Raw genomic sequence first — 20,359 nt, 5'->3', positions numbered from 1 at the left:
GAAAGCACGTTCATAAAGTCCTATTTTGTTTAGTAGAAAATGTACTCAGCAGCTAATAGGTTTCTCGTTAAAGTCACAGTGCTGCCCCACTAGAATACAGGCATTTTGAAAGACCAATAATATTTCAATAGGTTGCCTGACTTCAGCAAAGCATTCTTTGAAAAACAGGTCATTTTCTTCATTGTCCCCTAAATTTAGTCTCCACTGCTTGTCATATTTGGGGCAACTGATTTTTTTTTTAATAATTTGGTGTGTAATTAGTTTAAAATGAGTTACTTTTCGATATAAGAATTATAAACCTTGTTAAATCAATACCCCTGAAAAAACTGCTTGATCTACGTGCATTCCATGTAATTATCTGAATCACCACAAAATTAATGAACAGAATTTAAAAAGGAAAAATTGCTGCAATTCCATCAAAAGGACAAAAGCATAAGGCTATATTCATTGGACTCGACAAGAGGTTAGCGCTACTGAAGACTGTTCTGTAAAAACTCCACAGCCCTCCCTCAGAAAGAGAGTTTACATTAAGGTCAGTCGGCACTCGAGAATTCCAGATATCCCTTTGTTGACTCCCTCTGCGCACCCCCATATTTTACTTAAATAAAAAATTAGAATAACTTTTAAGAGAAGTTAGGGGACTAACAGAGAAGAAAAATAAATTGGAGAAGGACACCTGGAGGAGATTTGATTTCAACAGAGCTTTGAAATTGGGGAGAGTGTAAATTTGAAGTGGGAGAGAGTGTCAGCCTAAGAAAAGATGCAAACAAGGGGTCGGAGGTGGGAGAGACAAGAAAAGGGCCCAGTTTATAGATCTGCTTGAGGGGAAGTGTGTGAGCTGGGGTTTGGTGGTTAGGGAGCGGGAGAGATCGGATGGATTAACTTGTAGTCAAGGGGTCAGAGTTTGCTTTTGATGCAGAAAGTAGATGTTTAGAGAGAGTAAATGTTTCCCCAGTGTGCCAAATGCATTTGAAAGTAGAACTACTCTGCTATCCTGGAAGCTTTTTCTCTGATAATAGGATCCGCACACTATAATTTCAACCGTTAGTGTGGATCGGGCCAGAAGGTATTACACTAGCGTGATTTATTTATGCCCCTCATAATCGCACCTGAAGAGTTTCCAGTATTCTACCAGTCTCGGCTAAGGGTGGGAGAGTCAAACAGAGGCATTCTTATCTTAGGCAGTGGCTAGCATGTGGAAGGCAATCTGCTACAAGTCAAAACTCACCTGTGCTGGGCAGCGGTGGCATGGGATAGTCAGGGGTGGAGACTCGAGTTTACCGCACGGAAGGCGGCAATGGTAAACCATTTCCGTATTTTTACCAAGAAAACTCTATGGACGCACTACCAGAACGACTGCAGAATGGAGAGTGGGGTGTTCAGGGACAGATGCATCCACGGAGTCGCTATGGGTCGGAGAGGACTTGACGGGTAACACAAGTTTATTTACACATCTATCTCTCCTGCTAGATTGTAAAATATTTGAGATTAGGGATTGTGTCTGCTAACTCTATTATTCTCTTCCAAGCACGTGGTACCTAGTTCTGTACCCAGTGGTCACTCAATAATGCCAGGAGTTGAATTTAACTTGGGATCTTTCAAATCGAGGTCAAAATTAAGATGGGAGTGATATAATTCTGGAATGGGCGTTGCTTACCCCCTCTTTACTGGAACACCATAGGTTCCAAATCTTGTTGGGGCATAATGAATTTGTGAAAAACCTAGGCAAACGGTCCCAAAGCTGCCAGCTTTCAATAATCGAAGAGCTAATTATCTATTCTGTGGGTTAGGCTTTTTCCTTCTCCTCTTCCCCACTCCGGCATCCTTCTTGTTTCACTGCTCGCAGATCTTCTCCTGATCTAGCAAAGTGCATATTTTAAGACCTCGTCATATTTCCCCTTTCCTGTTTCTGCATCAAAATCCAAAAGTAAATTCCGTGGTTTGAGAGAGGCAACAAAATGAAATTAGAATTCATTTTTGCAAGCGTAATGGTGCTTGGAAACAGCATCAAGAGGCTAGTACACTTTGTTTTCTTTTCTAGATCGTTGGTTCTCGTAGTGTTTTACTCTATTTCTTTGCAGAAGCAGATAAAGTTGGTTGTCTGCTTTCCACCTGTCTCTTTCTCTTCCTTTGGGCATTTCAGACTATGGCAGCAAGGTAGGTTTCTTTTCATTTTATTTCTCTTCCCAGTTGCCAAGGACTGAAAAAAAGACTATGGGGATAGAAGGAAAAAAAATCCCAGTAGATTTTACACTTTCTGTAAATTTCCTTTGGCACTACTCCCATTTTTTCATGTTATACTGTACTGTGTTCTCAAAATTGTAGCTATAATACAATACCGGCTTAAATTGGCTCTGATGAGCTCAAACTATAACTTTCAAGTGGTTGGATAATCTTTAGTGGAACACTTTATTTCAGTAGCTGCAAGGTTTAAAAAATTTTTCTCAATACTGTAAACAGCTTCATTGTCAAAGTTTATATCGGCAACGATTCCGTCAAGACATTTTATGGTTATTTTAGTGGTTCTGACTCATTTTATGGTCCACTTACTCTAAAATTATCTGAAAAAGGGTTTGATGTGTTAACCTCTCCAACCATCTTTTTCTAGGCGTCAAATCTCTCTTAAAAAGGCCCTGTTCTTGTCTAAGCACTCTCACGTAAACACACTAACTCAGGGTTCCTCTGAAGGAAAGATAAAAGAATCTAAACTCGAGGATACAATCTCTTGAAGTGAGGGGGATGATTAAATAATTGCTAGATTGTATGAATTATAAACGGAGAGGAAAGTAGTACTGTTAGGAAGTCCACATCCTCTAAACCAAGCCCTGACCCATGCAAACCTGAATTGCAGAGATCGGAGAAGGAGCTTAGAGCCTAGACGACATTCTCCCTCTCTCTTCTGTCGCTCTTGCATTTGGATTAGCAACGAATATTCACCCCTCCATCAGCCCTGTAGCACTTAAGTCCATATTTGTAATTCATATCACTCTCTCTATCCCCCTCTAGACTGTAAACTCATTGTGTGTAGGGAACGTTTCTACCAACTCTGTTATACTGTAGTCTCCCGACACAGTAAGCGCCCAATAAATATGATTGACTGGAAGCTACGAAAGACATGGCCCCGTCCTCAAGAAACTCACAGACTAAAGCAGAACAGAAGACACCTAAAAACATCAATGGCTCCTACATTTGTAGGGTGCCAATCTGATTTTTGTGGCTTAATAGAATTCGCAATGAATTTACAATAGGAACTTGTTTCTGTTCCCTACTTTCCACTGCTGTTAATCACGTGTGCTGCTGATTCACCTAATTTCTCCATAGTTTTCTATTTTCAGCTTCACGAAGGGAAAATATAATCGTTGGTCTTGCTGCTGATTGCTCATCTAAAAATATCTTCATTCGGTTATGGGCTAAATGCAGTTGTTAAATGCACGCTGGCCCATTAAGACCAACAAATGTGGATTAAAGGCTTCAACTGTCTCTATTGCTTCCTTCCAACCTTTAATACACCTGCTTGGGTGAGAATCAGAGCTGAAAAATCTAGGTAGATGAGAACCAAACAGTGTCAAGCAAATCAAAATCTGCTACTGTCTTAAGGCCCACCCCGGACTTGAAAAATCACAATCTTCAGGATGCCAATGGTGCCTGGAAACATGAATTTAGTTACTGGATCGTAGAACTGCATGAGGTTCTCTTTGTCTCGTAATGTCCACCCAGAGTCATTAATCATAGATCTAGAAGAAACATAGAGAAGGAACCTACCCCACTCCCCAATCACAATCTCAACAAGAAAGAGACTATTTTTAAATATTGTGAGATAATTAGGATACTCCATCTTTGCCAGGGATAGTGGAGGAAAGGATGAAAGATTCATTTCAGCCAATAATTGCAACTTTTTTTTCCCCCACAAAAAGCATGTTTCCAGAGGCGCTAACAAGCAGTAAAAAGGAGGCGTTTGAATTTCACCTTCTTTCTTTCTCCTGTTCACACTTAGGTGGAGATGCTAATAAGCACTGAAATGGCAGGCAGGCAGCAGGTGGGAAGCAGAAAGAAGCAAAAGGAGATGGGTAATCCAAATTGGATAGCTGAATAAGAGTTATCCATATATAGTACAGTGTTCCTCACACCGTAAGCACCCAATAAATACTACTGATTGGTAGTAACGGTATTTATTAAGCTTCCACTGAGTGCAGGAAGTTCACTATGGGCAGGGAGGGCGTCCACCAACTCTGCTGCCTTGTTCTCTCCCTAACGCTTAGTACAGTACTCTGCACACATTAAGGGCTCAAAAAATACCACTGATGATGTAATGCACCATACCAAATAGCATCACACCTCCTGAGCACGAAACAGCATCACGAAATAGTCGCCAGGTGGTTGCGAGGCTTCAGCTCTTCCTGTCCCCTCGCTTGAGGCTCAGCCTGACCGTTTATGTCCGTCTCCCCCTCTAGACTGTAAGATCGTTGTGGGAGGGGAGTGTGTCTGTTATATTACTGTATCGTACTCTCCCAAGCGCTTACTACAGTGTTTTTGGATGGTAAGCGTTCAATAAGTAGGATTGCCTGACCGACTGACAGGACGGAGGCCCAGAGGATGAACTCCTCTCTAGTCTGAAGTTGCCCAGACACATTTCTGCTTAGGGGAGCAAGAATGCACAACCTTCAGTAACAAAATCTTGCATGATTAAAAATCCATGTAACTCATAATATTCCCCATAATCAGATCCAATCCATGAAGGATTATTATTTGCGATTCAAAAATATTGCTATGAGCTTGTTTCTTTTGTTTCACTAATCTGACTGTCTTTCCACAAATCCAAAACACCTGTTACAGCCACAGTTCTTTTTTCCCCATTCTTTGCCTAGATTCCCCTTAACAGGCTTTAGGCACCGAGTCTAAGGGATCATTAGTTCCTCTGAAAAAGACAGGCTCCTCATCATAATTTCAAGCAGCATTTATTGAGCATCTGTTGTGGGCAAAGGACTGTACTGAGAGTTGAGAAACTACCGGACGTGATCCCTGACCCCAGGAGTTTACCGTCAAATGGAAGGGTTTACAATCTCATCTCCCCTCGAAGCTTCTCACAACCAACTCCTTGATTCAAATCGCTGGTATTTACTGAGCACTGTACTAAGTGCTTGGAAGAGCACAACAGAATTAGCAGACACCTTCCCCACCCACAATGAGCTTTACTGTTTTTTCACAGAAGAGACAGGCATTAAACTGGGTAGGGAAATATTTTGCTAGTAGTTGGCAAAGCAATTACTACTAAATGACTGTTTTCCAGGGCTGCTGTAGACTACATTTTTCTACAATATCTAGGTCCCTGGCCTATATTTTATGCCAAATAAAAATGTTGTGCATAACTGAGTTATTGTAGAGAATACATCCTCCCAGGGATCTACGCATTGGGAGTTTGACCAAACACATTTATGCAAAGTTGGTATTTGCCAATAATATCGTCTTTCCCCACTGCAGGGTTTGAAGTTGTTTGCGTGCACAGCATTCCTTCCTTACCACTGTTGACCTTGAAGCTGAGTCATTTGTATATGATATCCCAGCCCACTGCTATTCAGTGATACCTCTCTGGTGCACGGTAAAGGAGAAAATGTTCCAAAAGGGAGAAAACTCATGTTTAAATATAATCCTCTTTGGAGACTGCCAGGAAGAGCAACAGCGACGATGGAAAAAACATATGCCGCTAAGGTTTAAACATAAAATGTTTTTCCCTAGAGTGGCAGTTGCCTTTTAAATATATTACAAAATCACAGCCCAAGGTTGAAAGTCAAGTGGCAAGATTATTATTGCAAGATCACCTCCGAATTCAGTGGACTCCAGCTCCCATCTCTCTGAGGCACCCAACTACAAATCTTTGAGCTTACCATATTTTAATATAGGTCACACCAAAAATTATTCTTTAAAAAATCTACATGAGGCAGAATTCAGAGAGTATTCAAGGAAGGGCAATGAAAATGATTCAAAGATTGGGAAACAAGACTGAGAAGAAAGATCAAAGGAACTGGAAACGACGGCAAGCTGTAATCCATCGCCACAGAGGACGGACGAGGGAAAGAGGTTAAACTATACCGTGAGGTTCTTCAGTGAGACATAGGTAAGAATTTCAGTACAAGTGTTGCTAACCATCGCACTGGATTACCAAAGCAGACTTTGGGATCCTGATCTTTCCAATCTTGCAATCGTTTCCAGAACCCATCAATTCCTTTAACGTTTCTGTTACGAAAACATTCCATGTCCAGAAACCCCATCTTCAGTTGAAGCTGAAGAACTTCCAAAAATTATCTATAGATTAGGCATCCAGGGTTATCATGCACCTTGGACGATTTAAAGTCTTGCCCAAAGACAGTTGGCTCTAAACCAAAATAGTAAAAATATAATTATGGCATTTGTTGAGCGCTTACTATGTGCCAAGCATGATATTAAGTGCTAGGGTAATAATAATAATGTTGGTATTTGTTAAGCGCTTACTATGTGCAGAGCACTGTTCTAAGCGCTGGGGGAGATACAGAGTGATGGGGTTGTCCCACATGAGCTGGCTCACGGTCTTAATCCCCATATTACAGATGAGGTCACTGAGGCCCAGAGAAGTGAAGTGACAAGTGGCAGAGCAGGAATTCGAACCCATGACTTCTGACTCCCAAGCCCGGGCTCTTTCCACTGAGCCACGCTGCTTCCACACGAGTTAATCGGGCTGGACACAGTCCCTGTCCGGAAAAGGGCTCACAGTCTTAATTCTCATTTCACAGATGCGGTAACTGAGGTACAGAAAAGGGACGTGACTTGCTCAAGGTCTCAGAGTAGACAGGTGGCAGAGCCAAGGGACGCAATCCTTTAAAGGCCAAGGTCTCAAGTTCTCCACACTTACCTGGGGCCACTGGGAGGTCCGCAGAACCCCACATTTTGATCTACAAGGGGGGGTAGACTGAGCCTCCACACTTACAGTCCCACACTAAACAAGGGCTGGGCAATCTCAATGACATCTGTACAATCCCGGCGCATCTCGGAACATATTGGGTTCTATCCCCACATTACCGAGCCCTAATGGACTTTCCAGGTTGTTAGGTTGTAATAATCATAATTGTGACACTTGTTAGTCCCATTTTCTGAGCGCCTACTGTGTGCAGAGCACTGTCCTAAGCGCTTGGGAGGGTACCATATAACAATAAATGGATACATTCCCTGCCGCAACGACTTAGTACGCGTCAAAGAGTATGTTAAATGCTGGGGCAGTTACAAGACAGTTCAGAGGCAGTCCCTGCCCCTCCTGAGATTTGATCTTTTCAGAGGGAAAACAGGCATTTAATCCCCATTATACAGACGAGGAAACAGACACAGAGAAGTGACTTGCCCAAGACTACACAGCGGGCAAGATGATAGGACAGGATTAAAACCCAGGTCCCCAGAATCCCAGGCCGGGGCTATTTCCACTCGGCCATGCTGCTTCTCGCCAACTACTGGCATCTCTGTGCGCTCATCTAAATGCTTAGACGCTCAGCCTAGCAGACGGTCGATCAGAAAGACTTTTTGCCAAAATGGGATTTCTTTCTCTGCTGAAGAGGTGCTTCGAATAAAACATCGTCAGCCTCCAGCACGCTGGGGGGGGGGGGGTCCTAACTCTGATCTGACCTGCCTTGGTGGACGCTGGGGCTTCCAGGGCCAGGGAGCAGCAGAAGCCACCTCACGGTGTCTACGATCTTCTGCATTTCCTTAATGCAGGGGCAGGACCCATTCGCAGTCCTCTCCCAGTTGCTTTTTAAAATACATTTTTATACAACTTTGTAGGAACTGTTTTTAATGCAAGATTCTAAGGCTGGCAAATAAACAAAAAATGATCTCCTGCCTGAGGAACTAGAGTTTCTTCTGATCACATCTGAGGGCTATCCCTAATTGGGAGACTTCAGTAGAGAAGTCAGGAGTGGCTCTCCTTCAATTAACTTCTTTTCTTTGGGACTTGTGCTTATATTTTTCTACACAGGTGCAGGAATAACCTATTTGAATTTTGATATTGCTCGAGAGAAATTTCGTTTCCTTTTTAACAAAGAGCACCTCTTTAACAGAAGCTGTTTTCTACTGAAATCTCCCGAGTTCTTAGCACAACGCTTTGCACACAGGAGGCATTCCACATATTCTTTTGATTGAATGACTGACATTAATGATCATTTAGGGCCTTCTATTTACAGGATACGCCATTCCGTAAATAACAATAATTCCTTAAAAGGTAAGGAACTAGAAACATAGCTCCAACCAGTTAAATATAGTAAGGTAGTTAATCATATTTATTAAGCACTTAGTGTTCAGCACTTGGGAGAGTACAGTATAGCAGACACAACCCCTGCCCCTAACAAGCTTATAGTCTAGAAGGGGAGACGGACATTAATATAAGTAATATATTACAGATATGTACACAAGTGCTGCAGGGCTGGTGGGGGATGAATAAAGGGGGCAAGTCAGGGCAACGCAGCAGAGAACTGAAAAGGAAGGGAGGGCTTAGTCAGGAACGGCCTCTCGGATAAAAGGCTTTGGGGAGGGGGGAGAGTAACTGTCTGCTGGATATGAAGAGGGAGGGCATTCCAGGCCAGAGGCGGGACGTTTGGCAAGAGGTCGGCAGCGAGATAGACAAGATCAAGGTAGAGTGAGAAGGTCAGCATTAGAAGAGCGAAGTGTGTGGGCTGGGTTGGAGGAGGAGGAGGAGGAGGTGAGGTAGGAGAGGGCAAGGTGTTTGAGTGCTTTAAAGCCAGGGGTAAGGAGTTTCTGTTTGGTGCGGGGGTGGACAGGAAACCACTGGAGGCTCTTGAGGAGCTGCGTCCCTTGGCAACCTTGAACCGTCGGGTTCTACTCTTTGGATGAGACCTTCTGGTCAGTTGGGTCCCCATCTAAGGATACTGTGACCTAGAACCCGCACAGCCAAGCTACGTGAACTGAACAGCCACAAACCAAAAAACAAAATACGGCCGACACCCTCCCATCTAAAATCGTTCTTTAAGCGGAGCGGTGAGGGGGCATTCCAGTTCGGGATGCGGGGAGAGGACGTAGCCAGCGGGAAACAGAGAGGGCAGGGGCTCGGGGAGAGACAGGGCACCGATGCCACCAGAAGGCCTGGAAGAGCATCACGCAGCCGCATATTCCGCTCCAGCCAAATAATAAAAAATTAACCATACGGGCACAAGCCCCAAAAGTGAAGATCTGCAGTGTGGCCATCTGGAAATCAGACTATACCTTCCCATATTGTTTATGACAATGCCGAGAAGGACTGAATGCTACCGATTAACTGATCAGAGATCTCGGTGAAATCCACATATGTTGCATAGATTGCTTACTTCCTTCTTCTCCATTTAAAAGACCAATCATAACATCAAATGGTGGAAAATTAAAGCACTCCATTCAGGTAGCCAAAGCAATCTGAGAGACATTTTCGGGGCCGTCCCTAAAGCTGTTTTGGTGTCACCTGCCTGACCTCTCAGGTAATTATTGTTAATGTCAGGATCATTTGAAGAAATCATATTTCTTCAGTGAACACAGAGTTTAAACCCTGTTCTCCAAAATGGAGCGGTTGAGTTCTCGCAGAGCACCCGTCCGGGTAAGGGAAAACTCGCTTTTTTTAATACCCTGTGTTCAACACCATGTGCAGGCCCCACAGCTGCTTCCTCCAGCATTGACAGATGCACGCTCTTGGAAAAAAGTTTCCCAAGTTTGGCATCGCCTTCTATCCAAACCTTACGATACAAACTCTAGCATAGTCTAGCAGAGCGAGTGCCTACGGTTTTGATGAAAAATATGTTTAAAGCTTCAAGTTCAGGGCTAAAGGGCCTTTTGTGGAGAAGATCTCTAGGGCATATTAGTGCTTGAAGATTTATCAGATGCATGCTTCAGATGGGAGAATGGACCAGAAAGGTCACCTATTTTTATGCACTTGGAGTAGGAAATACGCCCGGCTCTCTTCCGGTAGAGAATTCAGCTGAACTTTTGCTGGTAGATACGACTGAAAAGCGTTGCACCTAGGTCAAGATTATCTCTCATCTTCTATAAATCCACCAAGAAGACATTTACTGTTTCTTAGCAACGAGCCAGTGAAGTCTCTCGTCATTTTCTCTGGGCCATTGGTCTTGATCTTGCTGACTGTTTACCCTTATAAAGCTAACCCTGAATACAAATTTCTGCAGATTTGCTGGGTATTTTTGTCTCTCCTTACAGAGCTCTTCAATATCTACATACACCGCTATTCAACATTTTCACTCAGCCCTTCTTCCTTCAGAGAACGAGGGTATTGTTCTACTCGTTTTCACTGGGTAATGTTATGCTAAGGTATGGACCTTTCAGTCCAAATCTGGGCAGAAAATTATGCAGCAAGAAAGCAGTTATCAGTGCTCTGAATTATAGATCAGGGCAGGTAGTTCAGGTGCTTCAAAATATGGGTCCCGTTACCACACTTTGATGAGTTCCGTACTCTGAAATGGGACACGGTAATGCACGCATTAATTTTGTTGCTCTAACCAGATGGAGTGCCAACATGGAAATAGATTCTACATTATATCCAGAGTCAGGGACAGAAACAGTAACTGCTCCATGCACTTCAAAAATTCACCTGATAGGATAAACTGATTTGAAAATGTTTTATTTCAAATTACTTATACAGACAGAAGAGGGGTTCTGTTTTCACGATCATCCATCACTGGTCATCAAACATCAGTAAAGAGAGGCCCAGGTAAAATTGTAGGCACACACATCGAGTTTGCAATGTAATATTTAATCATGAGCTACATTAGGGAAATAATTACTGTTCTTACTTTTGTTGGCAAAACCTCCAAAATAAGGTTCAGGTGCAATACTATCACCATCATTTAAGACAAGGGCTGCCGTTAGCACATTATTACTTTATTTTTCAGGGTCGAGAATGGACTTGCTTTCAAGTGATTCCAATTTCTCCCCGGACTCTTATAGGGAAGGATCAACCAAACTACTGCATAACAAACTTTAGGCAGAAAGGCTCAACTGTGGAAAAGCTTTAAGTGATTCACAGTTTTCTTTTTAACTCTGATTTTTACTTCAAAATCTTCTCATTGAACTCTCACGTTTATAAGGAATTTGAGAACCAATTCATTCTGATAGGTAAATTTAGGGATGAAATTCTAAATAACATTTTTCAGAGGAACCACCTGAGTTCTTGAGTGAACCCTTCAACAGCATTTCCTACTGACAACACACTAACAAGGTCCCTTATACCCACAGCTCTATAATAATTAATAACCACACATTGATATTTGATTCTTTTAGGATGAAATCTTAATTTCTGGATTATTAAAAACTGGGGCTTTAGATACCAGGCAAATCACAAAAATCCTCTTCCCCCCTTCAAAGCTTTCTTCCACCTTTCAAAGCCCTACTGAAGGCTCACCTCCTCTAAGAGGCCTTCCCAGACTAAGCCCAGCCTTTTCCTCAGCTCCCCCTCCCTTCCATATCACCTCCACTACACTCCCTTTGCTCTTCTTCCCAGCCCCACAGCACTTATGCATATATGTATTATTATTATTATTATGGTATTTGTTAAGCGCTTACTATGTGCCGAGCACCGTTCTAAGCGCTGGGGCAGATACAAGGTAATCAGGTCGTTCCCAAGTGGGGCTCACAGTTTTAATCTCCATTTTACAGATGAGGTAACTGAGGGCCAGAGAAGTTAAGTGTCCAAGGTCACACAGCAGGCAAGTGGCGGAGCCGGGATTAGAACCCATGTCCTCTGACTCTCAAGTCCATGCTCTTTCCACTGAGAAATAGCTATAACTCTATTTATATTCACGTCTGTTCACTTGGTCTGATGGGCAAATGTCTATAATTCTATTTATTTATATTGATGCCTGTTTACTTGTTTTGATGTCTGTCTCCCCCGCTTCCAGACTGTAAACCCAGTGTGGTCAAGGATTGTCTCTACTGCTGAATTACCATCCAAGCGCTTAGTACAGTGCTCTGCACACAGTAAGCACTCAATAAATACAACTGAATGAATGAACGAACAACAATCATACTCGCAGAAAACGAATCTATCACCTTTTAAATTGTTATTCTTCAAACAGTATAATGTGAAAGAAAAGTAATATCGCACTACTTTAAGGAAGACAAATACCGGAGTAAATCTAGCAGGCTCGCTGTGGGCAGGGAATGCGTCTGTCATATTGTTCTTTTCCGAGTAAATATGATCGATTGATCTGTTAGAACAATCCATTTTATCTCTTTTTTTCCTTTGCCCATTAGTGATCTAACAAACTAGGTGACAGAGGTTTTTGAAACGCCGATCATATTCCCCTTCTTTCTCTAATTTCATCAGTCATTTTCTTAAATTCAAAAAACTCTCCTTGGGTGCATTTTCTACGGGACCAAAATTGACAAGAAAGAATATACGGTGCCAGAGAGGCCTCGAGAATTATTCCATATTTTGCATTCTTTCCACATGATTTGACCTCAGAAGATAGAATTTTAGATTGCTGTGGAACATAGTTTTGTGATCATGCCCCATAACTGATTATTACAGGAGACAAGAATTAACCTCAGATATTTCCCAAAGGATCCTGCCATTGGCTTCTAGGTTAAAAAACAAATCACGGGACAGCTCGCCAATTTTCAATTAAGATGCTAAAACTCACTGAATTAGTAATGCCAATTATGGGATTTCTACCGGAAAGGAGAAACATAAGTATGCTGTTGAGGCACCCGAACCCCCCTGGCTGAGGTAGGGCTGCCAATCATAATCTGAGAAAAGTAGTTGGAGGGGAACCCAGCCACTGAAAACAAAAGTCACAGGGAGACTTTTAAACCCTCGGATCGCCGATATCTTTAATGAGTTCTGTGATTTGGAACTTCCCCGAACAAGGTAACTCCGTACCAAGCTAAACACTACACTGATGAGACGACTCAGTTCTGACAAAAGAAATAAAAGTGGCCGAGTGGATAGAGCATGGGCCTGGGCCCTGTGACCTTAGGCAAGTCACTTAACTTCTCTGTGACTCAGTTACCTCATCCGCTAAATAGGGCTTAAGACGATGAGCCCATGCGGGACAGGGATCGCGTCCAACCTGATTAATCTGTATCCACCCCGGTGCTTAGTAAACTGCCGGGCACACTGTAAATACTTAACAAAATACCATTTTAATAAAAATTTGATTATTCCAATGGTCAAGCTGTTGAAAGGAAAGGGTGAAGCAGAATATACAAGTGCCTGAACCACAAAGTATCAGAAACCACTCAGAGAGATTATGAGAATACACATTTATTGGAAGAACTGAACTCCTACAAGTCTTGGAAAGAAACCATCAACCCAGATCACTTACAAAGAGGTTAAAATAAATGTGGCGGGGCAGAGGCATCGTTTTCTCATATTTCCTGGAATAATAAATGTGTGTATTTTATGCGCTTTGTTCCTTTTCACACGTCCATCGCTGACTGGTACCGATTGAGTGCTTACTGTGTGCAGAGCACTGTACAACGGGCTTAGACATACGCTTTGTGATTTCATTTCAAGCCTGCCCGTGCTACTACTGACTGCATCCCTATATTACTTTCTGCACTAAAACAGCTGATGGCTCAAGACTCATCAGGCGACAAGCTTATCACTCTCTATTTATAACCCTTCCCTTCCATTACTGTTTTGACAGCAAGTCAGTAATTAAAGTTAAATAACTTTCAAAGGAAAAAGACAATTATCTTATTTTCTCACTCGTCAGGTTTTTATAAAAGTCTTGACCTTGTCATAATTTCTGAGAACGCTGAATAACGCTAATAGATAAAAAACCAAATGACTTCTGTTCACTTTCCACATCAACCTTGACTATTTCCCAAACGAGCTGAAATTTGGAACTTGATCCGAAGTCACATTCAACAAAGCGGAAGGGGCTGTACATTGGGGCCTCCCATTCTACAGAAAGGACAGTGTCAAACCCTAGTTAAGAGAACCGTGGTTCTCTGGAGAAATATCAAGATTCTTTCAATTGAGTTTGTATCGAGATCTCGCAAATTGTAACGCAAAACAAAATTTAAAGCAGACCAAAGTGGAAAGCAAAGGAGGTGGAAATCGGGAGGCATAACCCCAGGAGCTCCTGCGACTGAGAAAAGCAATTAGTTATAGGATAGATAAGACAAGAGAAGTCTTTCGCATCAACTCCACCAGTCGATTTTTGGTACTTGGGAGAGTACAATACACTTAGTGGGCATGATCCCTGCCCTCAAGGAACTTGCACTATAGTGCAGCTTGCAATCAAATGTGACAGAGCTGTGCAGGTAGAGCGGCCGGATTCAGAAGGCCAGTACCCTGTTCATTCATTTCGGTGGTAATTCGCATCCATCTGAGGAACGGGCAGTGTAAAATGACGCCTATCATCCCACCTCAAATTCCAAAAGCAGGAGCTTGTGATCTACGCTGTAAGGGACGTCAAGTTGTGTTGGCTCTTGAACTTCTTTTCAAAATAAATCCTCCTCACCTGCGACGCCACGGAGAGCCGTGACTTCATTTTGCCCTTCGACTCCTTGGTTCTCCTTCCTCCCAGGCCCCATCAGGCCCCTTTCCCAAGCCGTGGGTGAATCTGCTTTCTAGAGGTTGGCTCTGAATTTCTACTTGCTGTAAACCAATCCAAACTGGCACAGCTCGTGGTGAACTCTGTGGACTCAGCAGACGGGTCTTTTAAAACGGCCAGAGGCCTTCCCTTATTAAGTCCCCATTTCCCCTTCTCCCTCTCCCTTCTAGGTCACCTATGCACTGGAATCTGTACCCTTTAAGTACTTGATATTCACCCCACCCTCAGTCCCACAGCATTTACGCATAGATCTGTAATTTATTCTAATACCCGTCTCTCCCTCTAGACTGTAAGCTCCTCGTAAGGCAGGAAATAGGTCTCCCAGCTGTGTGCACCGCACTCTTCCGAGCACTCAGTACAGCGCTCTGCATACGACAAGTCCTTAATAAATATCGATGATTGATGATTGACACATTTGGAAAACTGTGCAAAACACCGTCGGGGGGGGAAAGGGACTCGAGTAACTTTTTATATTACTCTAAGACCTTGCGACTAGGCCGTTAAGTTGTCCCACAGCAAATCTATGCCCCAGTTTTCCTAAGAGAGTGACTCGTCCTATGTCCAGTGCTGCATTCTACCAGAAGTCACGGATGAGAAAACTGTCGCTCTGGTACTTACCCATGCAGGATCAAGAAGGTTCTTCAGCTAACTTGGCACACAGAACCCACCCAGGATTGCGTTTTCAGAAGAATGCTCCCCAATTCCCTCAACGCTCAGTTCTAGCTCAACATGTGCCGTGAAAACATGCGCTACGGCAGAACCGGAGTACTTCCAAGTGTTCACAAGGATCTCCCTCAGGAAAACCCTGTGATCTTTCCATTTGGGAAGCTTCAATTGGTTATCGTAAATCAAATCAAGGATTCTAAAATGAAAGCTCTTTTTACGATCACTTCCTCAGGGCAAAGTAAGACAGTCGGGAGCTGTTCGGTTCGGGCTTCAAGTTCTTCCAAAACAACCCGCAGAGAAGCAGCTAACCTATAAGAACTGGAGGGAAGGAGTTGATTCTGGCAGTATGAAGCTCTCTGGGTTCTAGCGAAGCACAAGTGAAGCTGGAGATCCTAAACGAGAAGCTCAAAGTTTCAGAAATCAAACCGTCAGTATTACCAAATCGGTCTAGGTCGACTTCTTAACCCAGTCTTGAAAGCAATTTTTAAAGGATTAAAATCCTGGATGAAGACTCTATGGAAGCCAAAGCAGGCTATAAATACGGTGTCATTCACACAGGCTACTCTCATTACAAATATCTTCACGTGACACCAGGAGGTATGTCGCAACTTATTTGAAAGAAAAAAAATTCAGGGCAAAGTGCAACCGAACAAACCCAGTAAACTAAAAAATAAGGTCGCGCTTTAGGCTCGGCCACACTTGACGGGCCATTTATAAACGCATAAAGGTATTTTAAAATGTATTTAACTTTGTCTCGGTCAAGGTGTAGCACCCATTTAGACCTTCAAGAACTGAAACCGGGAAAGGAAGGAAATCTGTTATACTGCTCTAAAAGGTTACAAAATTTCAGACGACTCTTTTCAGAGAACTCTTAATTTTGCTGGGGGAAATGGCCTTTGGGGCCTAAAAGGGGAAAACTGGGATCCTGCTCAGCTCATCGCAACAGTAACTCTCAAGACTTCTACAAGACACCTTAAGGTTACTTGGCAATACTCTAGGGTTATGACAGCCCAATTAGGGTGGCCCAGGAATAGGCTGGAGACGAGGGTTATTACAGGATGCTTTGGATTCACATGAGTTCATAGGTAATATTTTGTAAACTGACAGGGAAGGGGGATGACAGATTGTGCTAAAAGGCAATGGTCAGAACAGAAAACTGAATCCCCCACCCCCGACCCACACACACAAAAACTCTGCGCCGCAAAGGGTGGGGAGAAGAGAGACGCCGGTCGTCGCTGCCATCAGCACGCTCTCCCACACTTATTCGGAGAAAATTAAAGAGGCTGGAAGATTAGCGCACAGCATCAGGTTACTGGGCCCTGGATTAAAAAAAGAAACATCAGGGACGCATCGAAACAAACTGATATCACTCGAGGGAAGCGGCGTGGGGTAGTGGCCGGGACTCAGGAGATCCGGGTTCTAATCCTGATTCCACCAATTTGCCCGCTGTGTTGTGGATAGAGCACGGGCCTGGGCGTCAGGAGGTCCTGGGTTCTAATCCCGGCTCCGCCGCTTGTCTGCGGTGCGACTTGGGGCGAGTCGCTTTGCTTCTTTGGGCCTCAGTTCCCTCGCCTGTAAAATGGGGATTAAGAATGGGAGCCCGAAGGGGGACAGTAGACTGTCCAACCTGATCTACCCCGGCACTCTGAACGGCGCGGTCTCCCTAGTAAGTGCTTCACAGATACCGCAATTATTATTATTCCAAGTCATCCAAGTTCTCTGGGCCTCTGTCTCCTCATTCGTACGTGGGAGCGGAGCACTTGCTGTGCCTCTCCCCTGGACGGGGAGGGCGGTACGAGAACTGGGTCCGACCCGGTCATCCCGTTATCCGGGACAGCGCTTGGCACAGAGTAAGGGCACGAGGGTGGCGTCGCTGACGATTCCGGGGGCAGGAGGACGGACCCGCAGGCGCACAGGGAGTCTCGGGGCCGGCGGGTCGGGGTGGCAACGTTGTCCTGGAAGTGAGGCAGGGGAATCCCTACCCGAGCTGACAGTACCACGGGCGTGGCACGGGGGCAAGGCTGCTTTCACAAGCGTTCTAGGATGCTCGTGACGACGGTATTTGTTAAGTGGGTCCGGTACTGTACTAGGCGCTGGGGTGATGGGAAGTTAACGAGGCGGGGCCCCGACCCTGTCCCACCTGGGGATCCCAGGCTCAACATCCCCGTTTCACAAGGCGAGGAGACTGAGGCCCGAGGAAGTGAAGGGACTCGGCCGGGGTCACGCACGCGGCTCGGGGAAAGGAGCCCGGGTTTGGGAGTCAGAGGTCATGGGTTCGGATCTCAGCTCTGCCACCGGTCAGCTGGGTGACTGGGGACAAGTCACTTAGCTTCTCTGGGCCTCCGTTCCCTCATCTGTACAATGGGGGTGAAGTCTGTGAGCCTCACGTGGGACAACCCGATGACCCTGTGTCTCCCCCCGGCGCTTAGATCAGTGCTCTGCGCATAGTAAGCGCTTAACAGATACCAACGTTATTATTATTACCCGGCACCCACGTGGAGGGGGTGGGATTGGTGCCCGTGCAGCCTGGCTCAGCGGAAAGAGCCCGGACTAGGGAGCCAGAGGGCGTGGGTTCTAACCCCGGCAACGCCGCTTGCCAGCTGGGTGACTTTGGGCAAGTCAGTTAATAATAATAATAATAATAATAATAATAATAGTGTTGGTATCTGTCAAGCCGTCACTAGGTGCAGAGCACTGTTCTAAGCGCCGGGGGGAGTTCCAGGGTCATCGGGTTGTCCCTCGAGGGGCTGCCAGTCTTCATCCCCATTTTCCAGATGAGGTCACTGAGGCCCAGAGAAGTGAAGTGACCGGCCCACAGTCACCCAGCTGACCCCAGTGGCAGTGCCGGGATTCGAACCCGTGACCTCCGGCTCCCCAGTCAGGCTGCGGTCCCCTCCTCTGCGAAACGGGGATGGAGCCCGGGAGCCCCGGCGGGGGGACGACGGCCTGATGACCTTGGATTCAACGGTCTTTACTGAGCGCTTGCTATGATTAGACCGTAAGCCCGTCAAAGGGCAGGGCCCGTCTCTATCTGTTACCCATTTGTACATCCCAAGCGCTCAGTACAGCGCTCTGCGGAGAAGCAGCACGGCTCTGTGGCAAGAGCCCGGGCTTTGGCGTCGGAGGTCACGGGCTCGAAGCCCGGCTCTGCCACTCGTCGGCTGGGTGACTGTGGGCGAGTCACTTCACTTCTCTGGGCCTCAGTGCCCTCATCTGTCAAATGGGGATCAAGACTGCGAGCCCCACGTGGGACAACTTGATTCCCCTCCGTCTACCCCAGCGATCAGAACGGTGCTCTGCACAGAGTAAGCGCTTAACAAACACCGACGTTATCACTAGAGTAAGCGCTCAATAAACACTATCGAAGGAATGAAGGTGCAGAGCACCGTACCGAGCGCTGGGAATGGACAATGGGGCAACGGAGAGTCTCGGGTTCGAGTCCCGGCACGGCTGTGGGGCAAGAGCCCGGGCTTTGGAGTCGGGGGGGCACGGGTTCGAAGCCCGGCTCTGCCACTCGTCACTTCACTGGGCCTCAGTGACCTCATCCGTCAAATGGGGCTGAAGACTGGGAGTCCCAGGCGGGCCAACCCGATGACCCCGGGGTCTCCCCCAGCGCTCAGCGCACAGCGAGCGCTTAACAAAACCCAACGTCATCATTACGGTAAGCGCTCGATAGACACTACCACGGAACGAAGGGGCGGAGGCCCGTACCGAGCGCCGGGGACGGACGGCGGGGCAAGGGAGGGAGCCCGTCCCGGGCCGGCGTCCCGAAGGGGGTTCGGCCGGGAGGAGAGGCAAGGAGGGCGGGTGCCTTACCCGGACCTGCGGCCCCTCCACCATGTTGTGGGCCTGGGAGTCGAGCAGGTCGGCCCTGAGGTTGACGAGGAAGGGGAGGCCGCCGTCCAGCCTGCTGATGTGGTGGAAGAGGCCCCGGTAGCGCGGCACCAGGGCGTAGCGCAGCCGGTCCTCGGCCTGCAGCAGCGGGCCCGGGCCCGGGTCGGGCCGGCGCCGTCCGAGCCGCAGCAGGTGGGCGCCGTGCGCCGCCACGGCCCCGTGGTCCACCCCGAAGGCGGCGGCCAGGCGGTGCAGCAGCGCGGCGCGCTGGGCCGGCTCCCGCAGCCCCGCGTAGAAGCGCACGAACTCGGCGCACTGGGCCTCGGCCGGGGCCGGGCTCTTGTCGCGCAGCTCGTACAGCGGCGGGCGCGGCACGGCGCGGCTCAGCAGCTCCTCCATGGCGGCCCCGGCCCGGCCCAGCCCGCGGCGGGGAGGCGGAGGCGGAGGCGCCGGCGCCGGCGGGGGGAAGCGGCGGCGGCGGCAGCGCCGGCGCTGGAGGAGGAAGGCGGCGGGGAGGCCCCGCACCGCTCCTCGCATGGCGCCGGCCGGGCCGGGCCGGGGGCGGGGGCGGGGGCCCGCGCGGGCGCCCCCCGGCGGCCGGCGGGGCGCGGACGCCCGTTGGCCGGGAGGGCGGACGGGCGGGACGGGCGGCCCATGGGAGGCCCCGCGGCGCGGCGCGGGGGGCGGGACGCCGAAGCCGAGCCCGCGGAGGGCGGAGGGCGCCCGCGGCTCGGCTCGGCTCGGCTCGGCTCGGCTCGGCTCGGCTCGGCTCGGCTCGGCTCGGCTCGGCTCGGCTCGGCTCGGCCCGGCCCGGCCCGCTCCCTCCCTCCCTTCCTTCCTCCCTCCCTTCATCCACTCAATAGTATTGATTGAACGCTGACCCTTCATTCCATAGTATTGATTGAGCCCTGACCCTTCATTCATTCACTAGTATTGATTGAGCGCTGACCCTTCATTCCATAGTATTGATTGAGCCCTGACCTTTCATTCATTCAATAGTATTGATTGAGCCCTGACCCTTCATCCACTCAATAGTATTTGTTGAGCGCTGACCCTTCATTCAACAGTATTGATTGAGCCCTGACCCTTCATCCACTCAATAGTATTGATTGAGCGCTGACCCTTCATCCACTCAATAGTATTTGTTGAGCGCTGACCCTTCATTCCATAGTATTGATTGATCGCTGACCCTTCATTCCATAGTATTGATTGAGCCCTGACCCTTCATCCACTCAATAGTATTGATTGAGCCCTGACCCTTCATTCCATAGTATTGATTGAGCCCT

At 46.9% G+C, this 20,359-nt stretch overlaps 1 protein-coding gene across 1 annotated transcript in view; it reads right to left on the bottom strand.

Annotated features, from left to right (window-relative positions):
* Positions 1–19,628, bottom strand: part of MLYCD (malonyl-CoA decarboxylase) — an 89,932-nt gene extending 70,304 nt beyond the window's left edge. Inside the window, exon 1 of the mRNA XM_029075132.2 lies at positions 19,056–19,628. Within this exon, the coding sequence (XP_028930965.1) occupies positions 19,056–19,610 (555 nt within the window). The 5' untranslated portion in view covers positions 19,611–19,628. The remainder of the gene's footprint in view (positions 1–19,055) is intronic.
* Positions 19,629–20,359: the final 731 nt, after the last annotated feature.

The sequence above is a fragment of the Ornithorhynchus anatinus genome, chromosome 11 (genome assembly GCF_004115215.2).
Source record: "Ornithorhynchus anatinus isolate Pmale09 chromosome 11, mOrnAna1.pri.v4, whole genome shotgun sequence".
Lineage (NCBI taxonomy): Eukaryota > Metazoa > Chordata > Mammalia > Monotremata > Ornithorhynchidae > Ornithorhynchus > Ornithorhynchus anatinus.
This window is presented reverse-complemented; position numbering and strand designations above follow the sequence as displayed.